This window comes from Hirundo rustica, chromosome 26 (assembly GCF_015227805.2).
Source record: "Hirundo rustica isolate bHirRus1 chromosome 26, bHirRus1.pri.v3, whole genome shotgun sequence".
NCBI lineage: Eukaryota > Metazoa > Chordata > Aves > Passeriformes > Hirundinidae > Hirundo > Hirundo rustica.
Genome location: NC_053475.1, coordinates 924360 through 944968, shown reverse-complemented (window position 1 = coordinate 944968; position 20609 = coordinate 924360). Strand labels below are relative to the sequence as shown.

At 56.7% G+C, this 20609-nt stretch overlaps 2 protein-coding genes across 3 annotated transcripts; one reads left to right on the top strand and one right to left on the bottom strand.

Annotated features, from left to right (window-relative positions):
- Nucleotides 1–341: 341 nt before the first annotated feature.
- Nucleotides 342–5936, top strand: UBXN6 (UBX domain protein 6). Its single transcript, XM_040086720.2, has 11 exons — nt 342–594; nt 813–970; nt 1212–1273; nt 1417–1539; nt 1744–1841; nt 2181–2256; nt 2332–2416; nt 2594–2816; nt 2908–3038; nt 3642–3787; nt 4304–5936. Exons 1-11 carry the CDS (start codon nt 512–514, stop codon nt 4427–4429), a joined length of 1311 nt encoding a protein of 436 aa, XP_039942654.1. The 5' UTR covers nt 342–511; the 3' UTR covers nt 4430–5936.
- Nucleotides 5220–19967, bottom strand: CHAF1A (chromatin assembly factor 1 subunit A). 2 transcript variants are annotated; one of them, XM_040086718.2, is made up of 15 exons: nt 19891–19967; nt 19237–19287; nt 18271–19058; nt 16491–16547; nt 14452–14693; nt 13907–13967; nt 13436–13504; nt 12838–13061; nt 12532–12700; nt 12310–12390; nt 12144–12233; nt 11666–11927; nt 10142–10605; nt 6969–7056; nt 5220–5708 (listed from the first exon to the last, which is right to left on the bottom strand). In XM_040086718.2, exons 2-15 carry the CDS (start codon nt 19283–19285, stop codon nt 5629–5631), a joined length of 2724 nt encoding a protein of 907 aa, XP_039942652.1. In that variant the 5' UTR covers nt 19286–19287; nt 19891–19967; the 3' UTR covers nt 5220–5628. The 2 variants fall into 2 exon arrangements, with proteins under 2 accessions (XP_039942652.1, XP_039942653.1); XM_040086719.2 differs by having other exon boundaries at nt 5570–5708; nt 10362–10605.
- Between the last annotated feature and the right edge of the window lie 642 nt (nt 19968–20609).

The window sequence follows — 20609 nt, the reverse complement described above, 5'->3', positions numbered from 1 at the left end:
TCCTTTCAGCCCGCTTTGCTCACACACCGGGAGCCGGGGCTGTTCCGTGGGGGCTGCGGGTGCAGCTCTGGGGATGCAGCTCTGGGCTCCGTCAGGCTCCGTGGTGCCGCCGGGGGTCCACGGATGCAACCGGGGCTCTGGGGAGGTCCGAAGGTGCCGGTCAGGGGTCCGAAGAGGCCGCTCTGGAGTCCGTAGGTGCCGGTCAGGGGTCCGAAGAGGCCGCTCTGGGGTCCGTAGGTGCCGCCAGCCCCCGGTGATCCCGGTGATCCCGGTGTCCCTCGCCCCCCCCGCCGCCCCGGGCCGGTCCCGCCCCGTTCCGGTGACGGCGCGGGCGGGCCGGAAGCGCGGGGGGGGCGCGGCGGCCCCGCTCCTGTCCCGGTGCTCCTCTCTCGGTGCTCCCGTCCTCTCCCGGTGCTCCCGTCCTCTCCCGGTGTTCCTCTCCCGGTGTTCCTCTCCCGGTGCTCCTCTCCCGGCGCTCCCGGGCCCGGCCCGGCCCCAGCCCGGCACCGCCATGCGCAAGTTCTTCCAGGAGATCAAGGCCGACCTGAAGTTCAAGACGGCGGGGCCCGGGCAGAAGCTCTCGGAGCCGTCCCGGTACGGGCTGGGGGGGGGACCCTCCGGTAACGTCACCGCCGGTAACGCCACCGCCGGGCACCACCGGCCCCTCCGCGGCCGGTGCCCTCGCCCCGCGCCCGGTACCTGCCCGCGACACGGGGCCGGCGCCAGCGACATCGCCGGGCCCGAGCGCCCCGTGCCGCGGCCCCGGGGTGTCACCGCTCGAGCGGTCACCGAGCCCGTGTCCCCCGTGCCAGGGCCCCCAAGGAGAAGCCGAAAGCCGAGGTGGCCCCGAAGCCCCGGCAGCCCCCGACGGATGAGGCGCAGAGGGCGGCGGCGGCGGCGCTGGCCCGGCTGGAGCTGAAGCCCAAGGGAAAAGCCCCGTGCTCCTCGCAGGAAGCCATCAAGAACCAGGGTAGGAGCGGGCCGGGGAACCGCGGTGCCGGCTGGAGAAGCGCCGGGTGCGGCTTCTCGAGGGGGTTTTGGGGCAGCTGTCGTGGAAATGGGGTCATCTGTCGTGGTAATGGGGTCATGTGTAGCCCTGGGCTGGGATACCACACCTGGGAGGGTGTTTGCTTCCCAGGGCGGCGCTGAGCTGTCCAAAAGCCTCTGGAATGCGCTGAGCCTCCGCTCCAGCTGGGGTTTGTCTGTTGTAGTGAGGAAAGAGCTGATGGCCGAGGCAGCTGCCAGCGAGAAGGAGCTCTCCAGGGAGGAAAAGGTGAGGGAGATGATGCTGTCCCCTGCTCAGCGTCCCTCGGGGCTGCTCTGCCTGTCCTGGGTGGAACTGCCTGGGTATTTGTAAACGCGATTCCCCCAAAACCTCCCCGTGCTCAGTTTGGTGCCCGGTTTTACCTCCTCCAGGAGCAGGAGGAGGAAGGGGCAGCTGCTCCCTCTGTCTCGGGGGTTTATTTCATCTGCCCCTTGACCGGTGCCATTGTGAGGAAAGAGCAGAAGGAGAAGCAGCTCCGAGAAGCCATCCAGGCCGTGAGTGCTTCCCTTCAAACTCCTTCCCTTCCCTCTTCAAACTCGTTTTGTGCCATGGGGCACACCTCCACCTCCTTCCTGTAAAATCCCCCCCAGGACAATTTCACTTTACCCGTTAAATCATCTCTAGCCCAGCAAATGGGGAACAACTGAGCTGAGCTGGGGTCAGCTCCTCCCTGAGCAGCTTCTCTCCCTCTCCCCCAGTATTTCTCTGTGGACCCAGTGGCCGCTTCCATCATGGAGATCCAGACCTTGAACAAGGACCGGGAGAAGGTCCGGGCGTGCGTGGAGACCATGGCCAAGTGAGTGGCACCGAGGGCACGGGCAGCTCATCCCTTCCCTGGTGGATTTCCTTGCTCTGCTTCTGGCAAAGTCTTTTTTTGGAAGAAAACTGAACTCTTGAACCACCCAATTTGTCGGTTGACCTGATGTCAGCATCCTGGAGGGGTTGGTCCCTCAAATCCATGAGGTTTGGGAGCTGCTGGTTGTTTGGTTTGGCCCCAAGACATTTGATGTGTTTTATTTCCCTGGGTTTCTCATATTTTTTTTTTTCTCTGGGAGAAATACTGTGAGGTCTCTGTTTCCTCTCTGACCTTGGAGTGTCCTGCTTCAGTCCAGGCAGTGCATTCCTCTTCCTGCAGGTACCTGGATAACATCTACCTCCATCCAGAGGAGGAGAAATACCGGAAAATCAAACTGCAGAACAAGGTGTTTCAGGTGAGCTCAGAACTCCCGCAGCTGCTCAGCCTTTGGAGCAAAAGCTCCCATCTGAATTCTGTCCTTTTCTTCCAGGAAAGGATAAGCTGCTTGGAAGGGACGCACAAATTTTTCCAGGCCGTCGGGTTTGAGACAAAAACGCTGCCTGTTCCAGGACAAGGCAAGAACTCAGGGTGTTAACGTGCAGCCAGGGTTTTGGGGGGTGCTGGGGGGTGCCGCTCTGGTTGTCTGAGCCTGCACATTCCTCGTGGGGACGTGACGTTTTCCCAGAGCCCCTTGGCCCCGTGTCACTGCCCCGGAGACCGAGAGCCTCACGCCGCGTCCTTGCCGGTTGCAGAGGGAGCCGAGGAGGAGTTCTACGTGCTGAAGGAGGAGATGCTGAGCAGGCTGGAGGAGCTGAGGGAGCGCAAGGAGCAGCTGCTGAGCTCGGAGCCCCTGCGGGCGCAGCTGCACCGGCAGCTCGCCCTGTTCCGGCCGTCGCCCGCGGCCGCGCGCTTCGAGCTGCCCCACGACTTCTTCAACCTCACTGCGGAGGAGCTGCGGAGGGAGCAGCGGCTCCGGTGAGGGGCTGCAGGAGCAGCAGGGCCGGGGGACAGCAGGCAGGAGCTCGTGGCTCTCCTCAGAGGCCTGCAAGGGTTTCTCTCTCTGCAGGACAGAGGCGGTGGAGAAGGCGGCGATGCTGAGGACCAGGGCCATGCGCGAGAAGGAGGAGCAGAGGGAGATGAGGAAGTACAACTACACCCTGCTCCGGGTGCGCTTTCCCGATGGATACATCCTCCAAGGTAACAGAGGCTCCTCACCCTTCCTGGGGCCACCTCCAGAAGCTTCTGAGGTGGAAGGGACTGGATAATCACAGGAGGTGCTGGCTTCAGCTGGTGGAATAAACCTCCCCAAAACCACAGTGGGGTAACGTTCCTCCGTGAATTCTTCCCCATCTCCGAACCCTCCCCCTGCTCAGGGTTGGGATTTTACGCCAGGGCTGGAGGGAAGAGAGGGAAGGATCTCAAGGCATCATTAATTAAAGTCTGCTCTTCCCAGGCCTCTGGAGACAAGCTGGACTCGTTAGATCAGTGTGTGACAGCCGCCAGCGTGAGGCTGCCTGTGTGATGTCAGAAAAAAAATCCTCTGCACATTTCCCCGCAGAACTCTGGAAATCGTTTCAGGCTTTCCCAGCTCTTTGTTACAGGCTGGCAGGGGGTCCCAACAATTGAGTATTTTTTTCTTTGGGGATTCTGCTTTTATAGTTTTCAGTTAAATCAGGCTGGCTGCGTGTCGGGGAAGTCGTTGATCAAGTCAGCATCAGTAGGTGAAGCCCCACGGAACCGACCACAAAAGGTTAGATTTTGGTAAATGCCAGACTCCCTCACCTTGTTTTCTCATGGCAGGGACGTTTTATGCCCGAGAATCAGTATCTGTGCTCTACAACTTTGTGAGAGAAGCACTCAGAGATGACTGGCTGCCCTTTGAGCTCCTGGGCCCTGGAGGTCTCAAACTGACTGATGAGAACTTGGCCTTCAATGAATGTGGGTTGGTGAGTGAAAAAAATTATTGTTGGTACCTTCCAGGGCACCTTGAGGGTGTCAGAGTCTTCTGCTCAGAGCCGGGGGAGAAGTTTTTGTCCTTCCAGAGCCCGGTGTTGTGCTGAGCCCTCATTTTAAGCACAAACCAAGCAGTACCTGCCTGGGGGCCCCGAGGTGTGGAGGGAAGTGCAGGGCCCTGTCAGGGGCTGGGAAAGAGGGAAGGCAGCGATGGTGAGGGAGGGTATGAACAGAAAACCTAAAGCAGCATCCCCTAAAAGGAGCTGCTTGCAGAATCCAGCCCTGTCCTTCTCAGTCTGAGCAGTTCCAGGGGCGTGAACACACACCGGGCTGTTCCAACCTCCTCCAGGGGAGCGGAGCAGCCGTGGCTGCCCCAGCCCCGGCAGTGCCCGAGGCCGGCGCGCAGCAGCCTGGGACAGCGGGAGGTGTCCCTGCCCCAGGCAGGGCCGGGTCTGCACGGGCTCTAGGATTGCCTGGCTGTGCTCAGGGCCCTGCCTTGTCCCGCCCAGGTGCCCTCGGCCCTGCTGAGCCTGGCCTGGGACGCCGCGGTGATGGCCGACGTGGAGGCGGCGGCGGAGGAGCAGCGCAGCCCCCTCCGGCCCGAGCTGCTGGCCGGCGCCCAGACTCTCTCCTGAAATAAAGGGCAGTGCCTGCAGCGCTGCTGGCTTTAGGCTGGTCCCTCCTTTCCCCCGAGGCCGGGGGAGCCCTGCGGAGGGGCTGGGCGCTGCTCCCAGCCCCGGGTGGCCTCTCCCCGTGGCACCGAGCTGCTCCCAGAGGCTCTCGACACCCAGCCGCAGCGGGACTGCCGGAGGTGTTCCCAAGGAGGTGGTGGAGCAGGGATTAGGGGCTGTTAGGCTGGATCACCTGAGCCTGGCTCTGGGGCTGGGTTTAGAACTCGGCTTCCCCTCTCGCTTCTGTGTGCACTGTAACTCCCGTTGGAGAGAAGCTATTTTGGGTAAAGTTACACTCGGTCTGATTAAATGGAATTATTTAAAGACTCGGTTCTGAGCCCAGTTGTCTGAGTTGCGGTGTCGCTGTAGGTTTGAGACACAAACCAGTCTGGGCTGGGGCTGGCACTGGTGTCACTGGGGCAGCACCACCCCCATGTCCCTTCACAGACCAGAGAGTGCCAGCAGGGAACAGGGGGAGAGAATAAACCTCCAGCTGCAGACAATCTTGTCAAGAACTGGTTCATAACTCACCGGTCATACACAGCTGAAAGCCCCGGCAGGTTCTGTCTATCACCGAGTTTGATGCCAGCTCAAAGTTTTCCTGTGGGACAGAGCCCAGCTCGGATGTAGATGAGACTGAGAATCTAGCCCTGGCCTGCCCCAAAAGAAGAGAAACGATGCGTTTTTCCCTTTTCCAAAGGTAAAACCCTGCTGCTGCTGTTCTCTGGAGCAAGTAAGACCACAAACAGGATGGTACAAGAGCATAAATTCATATATAATTGTACATCATTTATACCCAAGGCCACGCTGTACAACATTATGAACAGTCATTCCCCAGTGGCATCACAATAAGCTTATTCCAAAATCCCTCAGCTACTTTCAGAGATAACTTAGATACCTTCCATTACAAAGAAGTATCAAAATTTCAATAATGCTTTATTAAGGACAGATTAATATGCAGTATTTAAAAAAAAAAAAAAAAAAAGCTAAAAAGCTAAAGCTAAAAATTTAAGCTTCCATCTGGTCTGAAGCAGAACAAAGTGCTGTCTTCTCTTTACAAGAAACGTGGAATACTTTCAAGTATCTTGGTCAAAGATACACAAGGTTTCAAATTCTCTAGCTCATTCTACATACATACAGAGGAGTTAGTAGGCATTTAAGTCTCAAATGGTATTAGATGGGCTGACCGTGCTGCTGTCCTGGTGAGCAGCTCTTGTGCCACTGGATTCTGAAGCTGTGGAACCTGCAAAGGAGAGAATGTGTTTGGGTTTGTTCTGTTTGTATAAATATTCTCGTTAATCTGGTAGAATTCGACTGCTTTATGTTTTATCTGTCTTAGCTTTCTGAATGTTGTGAGTTTCCTTTTCGACACTACATTAAAAACTGGTTTTAATACTGGCTTCATATTTAATATCGCCAATCCAGAATTTTTTTAAAAAAATAAATAAATAAATCACTTCAACCATAAAAAGGATTTTCATAATCTTTTCAGTGCTTTGTAGAGTCAGGCAGAGCCAAACAAACAGAGCTGCATGTGTGTCAGCAGAGCCTGAGGGAGGGAAGCTGCTCAGTGGCATCCTCAGAACAAGAGGTGACAAACCCGAGGCGAGGTTTTCATCTCAGAGCCTGGTAATAAGCGAAAGAAGCTTAAGATTAAAGCCAGGCTTCTTGTCAGGCAGCCCCACCGTCTGTTTTGGGAGGCCAGAGGAGCTCAGAGAGGAAGGAGAGCCCAGATAACGCCTGGAATGGGTCAAACCCTCCAAAATTCCCATGCACGGGTCCTTATCTGCCAGGGGAGCTGCCCAACACCAACCTGCATCCCTTCGAGCAGCTTGGCAGAGCTCTGCTGTGAGCAGCAGCGAGCCCAGAGCCCTGGGGAGCACAGCAGCTCCCTGCTGGCTGTGATCACATCCAAACAGCCCTGGGGGGTCACAGCCCTGCTCCACGTCCTCATCCCGCAGCAGAGGGGCTGTGGAGCCCTTTTCCAAGGGATAACTGGGACACAAACGCTTTTCGCTCAGGCTGTGCAGCAAAGCTGCTCCCCTGAGGTTGTTCCTCTCGGAGAATTTTGCACCTTTGAGGAGGCACCAGAGGGGTGAGAAGCCAGAGCTGGCCAGGCCTGGAAGGGCTCTGCACGCCCCGGGGGAGCAGCAAAATTTCCAGTAATTTACCAGTGGATGTGCTGGCACCGCCCTCGTGCTGGCTTTGGATCCCAGAAAGAAGCAGGTAACACTGGCTGCTCACAAGGGCTCTGTGCCAGAGGCAATGGGAGGGAGGAGGAGGAGGGCACAGAAGGAAAGAGCAGCTTAGAAAAGGCCATAAATAGCAAAGAAGCATCTTTAAAAAAAGGTTAAAAAGCAGGAGTATCTAGAATATCTATAGAAAGAAAAGCTCAGTAAATGGCAAAAAAAAAAAAGAGGCAGAAAACCCCCAAGTTTAGCTCCCACAGTTCCTGCTCCCTTGGAGGAGGAACTCTGCCAAGAGCCCGGTGCCCATTCCCCACCTTTTCCTGGCTGCACATCCACAATCATGCAGTCGTCATCTTCCTCATCTTCCTCGGTGTCTGCCTGAAATCCATCCATCTCTGCAGCCTGCAGGGAGAGAGCACAGGTCCCAGGCGTGGGTCGGGGGCTGGCGCAGGCCGGAGGGCAGCGATCCCCGCGGCTCCCAGGGCCACGGAGCTGTGCCAGGAGGGCTGGACTGCAGTGGCACACACAGGGCGGGAGCTCACATCTCCTGCTCCGAGACCCCTCCGCGCCCAGCGGCCTCCACGGAGATCTGACTGCTGCCGGGTTTTTGGGAAGGGAAATCTCTCCCCCCTCTGTTGTTGTCGTAAAGGCACGGACTCGTAAAGCTCAGCGAGTCCAGCACTGCCAAGGCCACCGCTGACCGTGTCCCCAACGTGCCACATCCCCTGTCCTGCAGGGACGGGGACTCCAGCACTGCCCTGGGCAGCTGTGCCAGGGCTGGGCAGGCCTTTGGGTGAAGAAGTGATCCCTAAATCTCCATCCTAAACCCCCTAAATGTGAGGCCATTCCCTCCCATCCTGCTGTTCCCTGGGAGCACAGCCTGAGCCTCCCTGGCTGTCCCCTCCTGTCAGGGAGTTGTGCAGAGCCACAGGGTCCCTCCTGAGCCCCCCTTTTCTCCTCCCGAGCCTCCTTTTCTCCTCCCGAGCCTCCTTTTCTCCTCCTGAGCCCCCTTTTCTCCTCCCGAGCCCCCTTTTCTCCTCCTGAGCCTCCTTTTCTCCTCCTGAGCCCCCCTTTTCTCCTCCCAAGCCCCCTCTTCTCCCAAGCCCTCCTTTTCTCCTCCCGAGCCCCCTTTTCTCCTCCTGAGCCCCCTTTTCTCCTCCTGAGCCCTCCTTTTCTCCTCCTGAGCCCCCCTTTTCTCCTCCTGAGCCCCCCTTTTCTCCTCCTGAGCCCCCCTTTTCTCCTCCTGAGCCCCCCTTTTCTCCTCCTGAGCCCTCCTTTTCTCCTCCTGAGCCCCCCTTTTCTCCTCCTGAGCCCCCCTTTTCTCCTCCCGAGCCCCCCTTTTCTCCTCCTTTTCCCCCTGGATGTTCTCTCCCTTCTGAGGATGGAGAATTACTGCTGCTCGTCAGGTTTGGGCCCTGCTCTCTCCCGACTCCTCCTCATCTTTGCCCACCAGCTTTTATTCCGGGGGTGCTGGCAGTTCTTCCCTCGCTGCCCAGGTTTGCCGCCACGGCCAAAGCCCCAATTCCCCATTTTGCACGGAGAACACGGAACCCAAGGAGTGACACAAACTGAAGCTGCCCAGCTGTGAGGGGTCCGTTGAGCTGGTTTTCGTTTTTGTTTTGTTTTTTTTCCTTCAGCTGGAACTGGAATGAAAATCCTGGTCCCCCATCCCCTAAAAAACTTGTTCCAAGCCAAGAAATCTTTCGATTTACATCTTTCAATAAGGAAATATCTCAGATTAAACCCCTCCTACGCGTGGGCAGGTACTGCCCACTTCAGCACCACGGGTTTTTTTTTCTCTCCACACCTTATGTAAGAGCACCTTCACTCACACAAGCCCTGGTGTGAGCTTGCCAGCACAGGAACACGTGCCAGAGCGGGGATGTGGCAGCTGTGCCCTCCCAGCCATCCCCAGCCTGGCTCCACGGCTCGGCTGGGACCTTAAAACCGGAGCAGGGCTGATTGAGACATCAGGAATGAAAAGCTCCTGGGGCTGTGACACCCCTGCTCGGAGCTGCACACCTCCCCAGCACGGCTCTGAGAAGCTTTGAAGCATTCAGGCTCTGGTGATGTAATTCTCCTAAAAGCCTTTGTTTTGCTATTTCTGCTCCCTTATAAAGCTGAATTTCCAGTGGGTGCCAAGCAGAGACTTTTATCTCTGCCTTTATTTAGTGTACAAGAAAAAAACCCAAGCAGATGGAGTTTGGGGGCTGAACAGCTTCTCACAAGTCTCTGATCTCTATCAATACCTGAATGCTGAGCTTTTTCAGTAGAAAAGCCAAAAAAGCCAAGAATAAATTGGGAAGGCAAAGCATAAAAAGCATCAAAAGCCTCATCTGTGGTCCATGGGAGGGGGGTGGAACGAGATGAGCTTCAAGGTCCCTCCCAATTCAAACCATCCTGGGGCTCTTTCCTAACCTGGTGCACGGGGAAGGAGGGATAAATCCACGGGCAGGGATTCCAAACCCTGCGCTGCCTGTGGGATTGGAAGCAAAAGGGTGAAACCCCAAGTTCCAGCACCTAAAGCCTCCACAGAGCGTCCCAAGCTTTGTGGGGACCCAAGGGGAAACATGGAGAGAGCCCTGGGATGGAGGGACAGGACACAGGGGCAGGGTTGGATGGGGTATTGGGATGGAATTCCTCCCTGTGAGCGAGGTGAGGGGCTGGGATGGAATTCCCAGAGCAGCTGTGGCTGCTCCTGGATCCCTGGCAGTGCCCAAGGCCGGGCTGGAGCAGCCTGGCACAGTGGGAGGTGTCCCAGCCCATGGCAGAGGGTGGCACTGGATGGGATTTAAGGCTCCCAGTCCAAGCCAAACCATTCTGGAATTCCATGATCCCATTTTCCAGTCATGATTGGACTCCAGCACTACCTGTGGTCGCCCTGAAAAGCAGAAGCAACAACAGGAAAACCACAACACAGCTCCCAGGCAGCAACCACTGCAACTCCATCTCATTTTCGTCCCTGTGAGTTATTGCATTTTTAAACCAGCTCTTGAAATTCAGCTTTATGTGTGTCAGGATGAGCTGGAGCCTTTACAGACCGCTCTGGGCTGAGTTGCAGCACTTGGGAACCACATTTAATCCGTTCACATGCAACCGCTGTAAGCCATCAGCTCGGGCTGTACATCTGGCAGCCACAGGCACACATAAAACCTGCACACAAATTACACACAGCTGTAAAACCGAGGCCAAGCAGCCTCTCAAACTATTCACAGCTTGGATGCGGTCTCTGCCAAACAGCAGAGAATGGGAAGAACAGCAGGAGAGCAACGTTTCGAACGGGAACGCGCAGCCCAAGCTGCAGACGCACAAAAGAGACCCACCTCTTCAGCCCCATCACTTCACTTCTTTCCCCATAAAAAGGCTTTTCTGGCACGCAGGACAGCTCCCGTAGCTAAACGGGCCGAGCTGAGGGGCGCGACCCACGGCGCCAAACCCACCCCCGGCGCTCCTTCCTCGGGGCGCAACACCCCCGCCAGCGACTCACCTGCTGGGCGCCCCGGGGCCTCTTCATGAACTTGGTGATGGACATGCTTCCCACGGCTTTCCTCTTGGCGGCCGGGGGCGCGGGCTGGGGCGCGGCGGGGCCCGGCGCGCCGCCCGCCTCGTCCCTGCCCGCGCACGGCACCCGGGTGACGTAGTTCCAGCGGCACGGCACCGGCAGCCGCTCGTGCCCGAAGCTGCGCAGCACCTCGGCGTGCACGTACCAGCACATCCGGAACTCGGGCCTCTTCTCGTAGACGGAGCTCTCGGAGATGATCCTCTTGAGCCTGGCTTTGGAGGGGACGCCGCCGTCCTCCCCGGGAGGGGGCTGCGCCCGCGGCGGGCTCCCGTCGCAGCCCTCGGTGACGTCGCTGAAGCGGCCGCGGCGGCAGCACTCCTGGAACTCCTGGATGATCACCTTGCTCCCGTGCACGTTCCCGTGCAGCAGGGGCAGCAGGTGGGCCAGGACTGCAAGAGGGGTGGGGGGGGAACAGCAGGGGGGTTAAAGGTTGGGGAAAGCTGAGGGATGGCATCATAAATTATGGGGTGTTACCACTGGTTTTTCTGAGTTTTTTTCATAAAATGGAGTCGGATCTTTAGTTACTGCAGAGCAGTTTTCTACCTTTTTCCCACACATGTAACATAAACAAATCCTTTGTTTTTCATTCTCTGTCCTTTGTTTGCATATTTCTAACCTGAAAACAACTGTAACTGACAGTTGGTCTGGCCACTTGGCTGAAGGGTGAAAAACCCCAAGAAGCCAATCTTCGGCCAGACCCACAAATGTATAAAAAGTAAGAAATAAACAAGGAGGTGTCTCTCTGCCCCGGACTCAGCTTTGAGCTGGCACGGAGGAACCTCTCTGCCCTGCGAAATTTCTTGTCTACGTGCGATTGCACTGCGTATCACGGTAATAATGGCGGGTGTTAATGGGCACAGCCTGGAAAACGGCGGGATTGGTTTTACAGCTGGAGCTGCCACGTCCCTGGAAGGCTCCAAGGTCAGGCTGGATGGGGCTTGGAGCAAGTGCAAGGTGTCCCTGGCCATGATGATCTCTAAGGTCCTTCCCAACCCAAACCGCTCTGGGATTCCACGATTGTAACAGCAGCTAAATTTGATGTAGGGAAAAATCGCCCCCAATAATAGCAACACCCCGGAGTGAAATCCTCACCCTCTGTTTGGCCTCCATGTGAGTTATTCACGCCCTTGTGTTAATCAAGTGCAGGAAAAGCTCACAGGAACCCAACACAGAAACCAAATCCTTTCCCCCAAACCATCAACAGGCTCAAACCCATCCTAAATCTGAGCTTGCTCAAGTCTGGTTGGCTTTATCTCCTAGATTGCCCAAAGCAAGGCTTTTTGGAGAGGCACTGCCAGAAAACTCCTTTCCAAGAGCTCTCAGAGATTCCTCGGATTCCAGACTCGTCACAAACAGGTCGTTCTGGATTCAACACTCAATAATCCCCCTACTCCCCCCAAAAGCACAGTGCAACAGCATGGGAGCAATGTGTAGCCCTTCAGGTCTTACTCTGCTGATCTTTTGCTCTTTTTTTGCTACATTTCTGCGTTTGCTGCTCCTCCTCTGGCACAAGTGGATCCAGGACACAGGCTGCGAACTGCTGGAGCACCTTCAGGTCCGTGTTGGTGCTGTTGTCCTCTGCTGCCCGTTCCCAGACACAGCCAATCTTCACAGGCTGCAGGACATGGAACCTCTTCCCCTTGGCTATCAGCTCATCCCACTCCTTTGCTTTCAGTTTCTGACGAACCTTCTGGTTCTCTGGGTCACACTCCTGCAACCACAGGGGACAAAGGAATCGTTACACCCATGCCAGGAAAAAAAAAAAACAAAACAAAAAGAGCTTTTTAAACCAAGCTTTGCCTCGTGTTCCCTGAGCCACACAGGGCTCCTGAACCGTGCAGGCTGAGGGGGCCCAGCCCTGCCAATATTGACAGTAAGAGTTCACTGCAAGCAGAGGTGGAAGCTCGGGGACACCCAGCTGCCTTACCTCAGTCACACCTTCATCCTCAGATAGGTACCCATGGGGTACAAAAAACCCATCGTCCTCATCCTCGTCCTCTCCCTCCTCTTCGTCGTCCTGCGGAGAAATGGATTAGAAGCTGCACCGCCAAGAGCAAGCGGCTCCCGATTTCCTCAGCGTGCAGGGTCCTCACCTCTTCGCTGTGGGAGAGACTTTCCCCTGGCTCCTCCTCTTCCCACTCTTCATCACTGTCTACTTCATAGTCCAGCAGTTTCTGCAAGAAATGCCAACATTGCCGGAGAGCACGGCACCAAACCCGGGCTGGGGTTTCAAGGCTGAGGGAACAAAACGGCTCGGAAATCCCAGGGAACCAGAGCACAGAGAGGGAAAGAATCCAGCGGGCCGAGGCGCTTACAGTGTCCTTGGACCACGGATTCCTGGCACGGATCAGGGAGGTTCTCTTGTTCCAGGTGCCCCAGTAGGCAGGGCGGTGATTCTCACTGAACTGCAGAAGCTTCATCCTGCCAAACTTCTCCCTCTCGGGAACAGCATCCGTCTGGCAGCTGTCCACCACCACCACGTCACTGGGAACACAGGGGCAGGGTGGCTCAGGCCCCGCAGAACAGCTCCAGCCTTCCCTCCTCTCCAAAGACAATCAACCCCCCTCTGCAGCTCATTCCATGAAAACAGGAGCAAACCAAGCCCCCGAGCCCGGACTGACCTGTTCACGCTGTCGCTGTTGTCACTGACCAAAGTGGGGCCGGTTTTTCGTGGCTCACGACATTTCAGATCCCTCAAGAAAGAAACTTCAGCATTCTGGGCGTGCAGGAGCTTGTCCAGCTGCTCCAGGTAGTCTGGATCCAGGGCAACGCGGCTGAGGGGGGCTAAGACCATGTTCTCCTTAATTTCAAAAGGAGCAAACTTCCCACAGGAGCCAGCAAGGGTCTGAAACATCGAGTGAGGAACGTCAGAGAAGCTGCAGCACCAACACATGCAACACCTGCTGCTGAGGTGAAGGTTTAGGTTAAGTGAGGATTTAGGTTAAGCTAAAACCCTTCCTGTCCAAGATTGCAGCAGATCTCCCAGGCAATGCAGAAGACAGAGCCGAGATTCACTAAACCAGCCACAAATGTCTTCTGTGGTCTCTGCTCTGGCCTTGTTCTTAAAATCCTTTACATTTTTGAGACCAGGAAATTAAGAAAAAAAACCAACAAAACAATGTTTTGACCACCTAAGAAGCTGTAAAGGGGCAGCTGAGCAGGAAATCAGGGCGTTTGTTAGGAACAACTGAGAGAGACCAACGCACAGCAAGGCCTCACCTTGGGGGCTTGTGGAGTCTTTGGTTTCTGGAAGAACCTGGTGATCTCTGCTTTCTGTGCATTGATGCGCTGAAAATGAGAACCCAAAGGCAAAATCATCAACACAGAGACAGCGCCGGGCCTCAAGGTGAGCTCGTGCACGACCCAGCCTCAAATGCAGCCAGGCACAAAGCAAAGTTCAGGCAGTCACCAGCCCCTGTGACTCAACAAAAACGCTCCTTTGTGCTCCCTGACACAGGCAGTGGCACTGCCAGGGCGGAGGTCGCTCATGGGCATTCAGAAACACGCTCAGAAAACACTTGGGAGGGTAAAAGCAAAGGTAAAAGCAAAGGCGTGAAGGTAACGGGCAAAAACGTGGATGGAGCAGCCCCAGGAGGTCAGAAGGAACAGGCTGCATCCCAAAGGGAGCTGCTCCATCCCAGCTGGCACCACCAACACCACTTAGAGACAAGCCACAGAAAGCATTTTTACCTTTTCCTCCTCCTTTAACCGTTTCTCCTCTTCTTTCTTTCTCTTCTCCTCGAGTTTTGCCCTTGAAAACAAAGCCCACGTGAATTGTCAGCCACCAGGAAGGGTTTATTTGCACTGAGGAAGAGGTGGGAAGCCCCAGGCCCCGACCCAGACCCCACCACGAGGATCATCTGTCAACCCAGCCAAGAACAACACTCGGCTGGGGGTAGAGAAGACTTTGTTCATTCCTTCTAGAGCAAATATTGACCCATTTTAGCCACAAAGTTAATAATAGTCTGCCTCAAGTTTCCCTCCACACCGGGAGATTGGAGGGATTAGCAAGCCACAGGTAAAACCTCCTCAACAAACAGGGCCCAGCGCCAGCACCGGGGCAGGTCAGGAGGGGAAGCTCAGAGCAGCAGGACAGCAGAAGGCACTGCTGGGACGGGGGCACAGAGCCCCTCGAGCATTCCAGAGCCACCCCAGGCCCTGCTGGAGCAGAGCAGCCGCTGGGAGGGCAGGGAAAGGTGGGGATGGAAACAGCACAGGGAGCCCCAGGCACTCACTCCAAAGCCTCCTGCCTCTCCTTGCGCTTCTCCTCCTTCACTCGCAGCTTCTCAGCTTTCTCCTTCTCTTCCTTCTCTTTCTTTTCCCTCCTTTCTCTCTCTTTCAACTCTTTCTCTTCCTCTTTCCTCTTCTTTGCCTCCTCCTTGGCTCGTTCCTTCGCAGCTTTTGCCTCTTCCTTCAGCCTCCCCTTCTCCTCCCTCTCTGCCTGCAGCTTCTGGAGCTTGTCCGCGCGCTCCTGATCCTGGGGCACAGAGGGGACACTCAGGGAGCTGCACAGCTCCGTGGCAAACCGAACCCCGGAGCAAAAACCAGCTCTGCATTTCTCAAGAGAGGGAGAAAACCCAGCCCGTGCTCGGCCCGCAGCATCACAAAACCTCCTGCAAAGGGAGGGACCCTCATCCTTCCCAGGGAACCAGGTGGGAGCACAGCCACAGCTCCCCGGTGCCTCTCTGAAAGCTTTAATTATTCTTTTCCCTTAACAAAAAAAAAAAAAAAAAAAAAAAAAAAGGTGTTTCCATTCCTCTGAGCATCAAAGAAAGCTTCCTATTCACTCATCTTCATTACCGCCGTGGCATTATGGAAAATCAGATGGGAATTTAAAAAATCGTAATTATTCCCTTATTTAATAGGAGATTTCAGATGCTTTCCAAAATATTTCCTCCTGTGCTAAGCTCTCCTGCTTTGGTGTCACCTCTACAAGTGAATTGGAGCTGATTTGACGTCACAAACCCACAAGGATTTTCTGATGGCTCCCACTACCACAGAAAATGAGGCTTTGATGGTCCTCGTGGGTCCCCCCCAGGCTGGGATATTCCATGATCTCAGGGAACAGTGGGAGTCTCCAAAGTCCAGATCGTGGAGCTTATCCCTTGTTTTCTTCCATTTTGGATCCTCAGACACCCCCAGTGCCCTGAGCCCGTTCAAGGGGCTCTCTGGGAACAGTGAGGGGAAGATTTTATTGCAAGTGTTGCCTTTCCCGGCGTTTCCTCCCAAAACAACTGCAATTCCCACCATGGCTCTGCTGACACAAAGGAGAAAAATGTCAAATTAAAGAGGACGAGCTCTCCTGTGCTGCAGGCACTGGTGATGTCACCAGGAGAGGAGGATCTGCCTTTTCCCAGACGCTCCAACTCCTCCCTGGGTGTTTTCAGTTTTTCTTTTATTGATTTCACGTCTCTCCTTGTCAACATCCAGGCTTCCTGAGCAGTGTCACAACACAAATAACTGCAGAAAGCCACCAGCAGCCAAACGGTGCCAATGGCAGGGAAACAACACTGTCAGCCTGAGTCATGGGATGTGCTGGGAGGCTGGTGTGAAGCTGACAGCTCACTGGTGGGTCTAGTTCATCCCCAGCATCATTTTTAGCTTCCATCCTCCTCTCTCCCTCACATCCCTGCTATTTTTAACACAGCTATAAGAAGGGAAGAAAACAACAGATTGGAATTCTGTACGGGGGCCACGGGGAAAAGCAAGAAGCTTCACAGCTACAACTTACATAAAACGCACGAGTTTATAAACAAGGCCCCGAGAGACGCAGGATTCCTGAGCGCAAACCTTCCCAGGGGCAGGAAAAACAAGCCCCCAAAAAAAAAGCTCATTCGTGCAGCACCGACTGCTGGGAACTCCAGTGACCCCCCTCAGCCCTCCTCCACGTCCAGCAGCAGAATTAGGGAGCAGAGTTTGCTGAGGAGCTGCACCCAAGCAAACAGAAGCTGGAGCTTGAGCATTCCCAGTGGTGACATTCTCAGGGGTGCCACAGACAGGGTGCCCCGCTTGCCTCGTGGATTAATAAAAACAGAACCCACGTTTTGGGGTTTAAACGTTCCCAACCTCTTCCCAAAGGGCGCCAAATGCACCCAGGGCTCCATTCAGGAGCTTTGGAAAGGGCCAAGCGCTTTAACTGCCTGCATTCAAGGTCCTCCCACACTGCTCAGGATGAGGAGAAATGGCAAAAGAGATGTTCCAGCTGGGCTGAGACAACAGCGAAGGCCTTTGCTGGCTGCTCAGGGGAGGTTTGGGTGTCAGGGAAATGCCTTACTCTTTGCAATCTCAGCTTCTCCTTCTCTGCTGAACTTCTGTGGAATTTCTGAGGTACCTGGAATCACAAAGCGCAAGTTTTAGAGGAGGATCCTGCTCCACCTGAGTGACATCAGGTCACTCCTGCAGATTATGGTCATGCAGCGACTCCAAACCCCCCAGAGCAGGGAATGAGGACACACCTCAGGCACGTCCAATCTGCCCGTTTCCATCCCAGCGCTCCCGAAATCCTCACGGCACCACGAACAGACCCCCTCAGCCCCACAGGATCATTTTGGGAACAGAGCACCCAGGAGAGCTGCTCTGAACCACAGGGGACATTTCATATATGGCACAGTCACTTCCTTCCAGCTAAATTTGGGGTTGTTTGGGTTTTTTTTGGTGGGTTTTTTTTGGTCCACCTATCTTTCCATGATATTTAGCTGTAACTTTATGAACACGAGGACGGTTTCCCCACATCTGAACACTGCTTCTTCTCGTCACCACTTCATCTTCCACCACTAGCACCTCGCTGACCCTAAATTCCAAACAGGGCACGCTTCTCATTTATCTTTATTTATGGGGGGGGAAGAAAAAGGTGTTCTGTGCTTAAGATCGTTGTTCATAGACTGGTTAAAGGTTTAATTTGTCAACATTTCAGCAGGCTGTGGCTTGATTTACTGGATCCCCCTCTCCTCCTCCTCCTCCTGCCACTCACAGCATCACATTTGAATTGTGATTAACAGGCTAACACAGCCCAACTGCTTTATTTTCTATATTTATCCGATGTAAAACAGGAGTTCTGTCAAGGGAGTCAAGCTCCTCGGGACTGTTTCCTCCCAGGAAAACAAACCTGCCAAGGACTCCCAGCTCGGGGTGCAGACCCTGATTTTGGGGAGCAGCACCACGAGCAAACCCAGCCCCACTGGCAGCACTGGGTCACGCCAGGAGCGCTCCGTTGTTCTGCTGCACTGGAAATACTTCATGCCTGCTTGAGTGTGTCTGTTTATTTTAGAGGTGGAAGACTGGGAGTTTTCACAGAGCAGGAATTGATCGTTTGACCTGATAAACAAAACAAAAGGGCTGGGAGAACCAACCCCCCGTGGTGTTCGATGCTGCTGCCCTCGGAAGCTTCTCTGTCAAAACTGCCCTGAAAATCAGGGTGTTTGGGGGTCTCCTGCTGAAGCAGAGCTGCTAAACCGAAGCTCAGGTGACCAAAAACCCCCTCATCCAGAGCTTTTCATGGAATCCCAGAACGCTTCGGGTTGGGAGGGATCTTAAAGCCCATCTGGTGCCACCCCTGCCAGGGGACACCTTCCACTGGCCCAAGGTGCTCCAATCTCCACCCAGCCTGGCCTGGGACACTGCCAGGGGTGAGACAGCCACAGCTGCTCCGGGCACCCTGTGCCAGAGCTTTTCCACGGCAGCTGCAGGAATTCAGAGCTGGAAATTCGTCTGCACCGGCTGTACTGGGGGAACATCCACCCAGTAATCCCAGCAGCTTCCAGGAGGACGAACAGAGCTTGGGAAACAGCACACCTAAAGCACAGAACTGCTCCTGGATGCTCTTACCAAAACACCAAGGGGGCATTTCCACTAAAGAAACGTAAATACAGCAGCAGCCAGAAGCAGGGAGGATAGAATCCCTCCGCTGTAGGATTCAAAGATTCCAAAGGGCGACAATTCAGCCATCGGCCAGCACCACCTCCCCGACGCTCATCGTCCCACTCATCATCCTCTTCCCCTGCAATCCCAAGAACCCAAAAAAAAAAAAAAAAAGCACCAGAGCAGAGCAGACCAACCTTCCTGGCAGGTGTGGAAGCAGCCAAAGGACTGGAGTTCCTCTTGGCCTGCGCCACGAGCAGCACCTCGGGCGAGCTCCCGGAGCTCAGCGAGGAGGAGTTGCTCAGTCCCGAGTCTCCCTCGTGGGACGACTCCAGGGCCTCGCTCTCCGACGCGGCGCTGCCGTCCGGAGAGGCCACCTGGGGGGATTTCAGGCTCATGATGTCCTCCAGCAGCACCACGGGCACCTTCCCCTCCAAGAGCAAATCCTTCAGTTCGCCCTGAGCCCCCTTCCTGCCCACCACGTCCTTGCAGGCCGCGGAGCGCGGCTGGATCCCGGCTCCCGAACCCTCCTCTGCCTCGGCCGCAGCTGTGCAGGGCTCCTCAGGCTCCGTGGAGTCGCCTGCCGGGCTGCTCTGCCAGGAATCCCGGCAGCTCGGCGCGTTCAGCTCCTCTCCCACGGCGCCGTTGGTTACGGCGGCTCCGGGATCCGCGTCCCCCCCGAGTCCGTGGCCAGAGCCCTTGGAGAGGTCGGGAACGTCCCCAGGGTCGCTTGTGTCACCTCCTGGGTTTTTCTGGATAAAATGGTCCAACGGACCCTTTCCGTTCACGAGTTTTGGAGTCAAATTCCCGTCGGAGCCCAGCTGGCAGTCATTCTCCACATTGTCCAGGGAGGCACCCGAACCATCCAGGGAGGGATCCTTGCTCGGAACAAAAGCACCTGGGGAGCTCTTGACTTTTTTGACTTCTGAATCCACATCCAGTTTTTCCTTTGGCACAGGATTGAGGCGCTTGAAGGGCAGCCGAGCTGCAACGACAACACCGGGTTACTCAGCGACAGGAAACGCCAAAGGATTTTATTAATTTTAGAGCGCGAGATTGAGATGAGCTGCTTGGAGATGGTTTAATGACGGCTAAGCCAACGTATTTCACAAATTCAGGTGAAATGTTCTGAAAACCGCGCTGGATGAGAGACACTGCCTTACCTTGGACGAGCTTCCGTGCAGGAACGGCAGCTTTGTCTCTGCACTCCATGGCTACGGGAGAAAACAACAAATCAACACCCATGGTTGCTCCCAGCGAGCTGCTGCTTCCCTGGGACGGCTGAGGCAGAGCCTAGCAGCTCTCTCAGGGCCGGTGAGGGAGGATAAAGGGGTCCCACCGTCACCCCCAAGCCGAAGGGAGCCCAGACCCACCGGCTCCCAGCAGCCACAGTGTCCCCCTCGCTGGGCTGAGCAGGAATGGCCCCAGGAGCGTGGGCTGGCACCCAACGAGATGTAAGAAGGAGATTCCTGCCTGTGAGGGTGGGCAGGCCCTGACACAGGGTGCCCAGGGAAGCTGTGGCTGTCCCTGGATCCCCGGCAGTGCCCGAGGCCGGGCCGGAGCACCCTGGGGCAGCGGGAGCTGTCCCTGCCATGGCAGCGCTGGGATGCGGTGGGCTTTCAGATCCCTCCCCACCCAAACCGGTGCGTGACTCCACGAGCGAGGCTGCAGGGCGGGCCCGGGCCCAGCCCCGGGGCGCGGCGGCGGCTCCGGCGCCTCCTTTGTTACCCCGGGCAGGCCCCGCGCACCCCGCGGCCCAACCGCCGCCGGAAACACCCTCGCGCCCCGGCCGCACCGCACGCCCGGCTCGGCCCTACCTGTCCCGGCGGCGGGCGCGGCTGGCGGCGGTGCCGGGCGGCGGCGGCCGAACCCGAGGCGGCCCGGCCCGCGCAGCCCCCGCCGCTCCCGGTCCCGGTCCCGCCCGGCCCGTCCCGCTCGTACTTGGCGGGAGCCGGGGCGACCCCGCGTCCCGCGGCGCTGATTGGCGGAGCGCGCCCCACGTGACCCGCCCATCCGCGCTCCCCGCTGCGTCTCGCCTTCCGACTGGCCGCCGCCGCGGGCTCGGCCGATTGGCGGAGGGGGCCGTCGGTCTGGCGCGCTGCGGGCGCTGATTGGGTGGCTTTGTAAAGGCCCGGCGGGGCGCCGCTGGGTCCCGGAGCCTGGCCCGGGGCCTGCCCGCTCACCGGGCGGGAACGGGGCCGCAGCGGGCCGGTCCCTGGCCCCGCCTGGCCGTAGCACCGGGAGAAGAGGGCGGAGCCAGCACTGCCGCGCGCCGCGCCACAACGGGCCTTGAGCCAACGCGCGAAATGGCGGCGGCGCCGGCGGCCAATTAGCGCCCGCCGCCGCGAGAGGCAGGCGTAGCCGCTGTCGCCAGGGATGCCGGGAGTCGTAGTTTTCCATTTGGAGTGCCCGTCGCCCCATTTTCCCCCCGGGACTATGGCGGGGGTCCCGGCCCGGTTGTCCCCGTGTCGCGCGCGCGGTCCGCTCCCTGCGGGCGGTGCCGGGCCCCTCAGGAGGAGGGGACTGCGCCACAGTC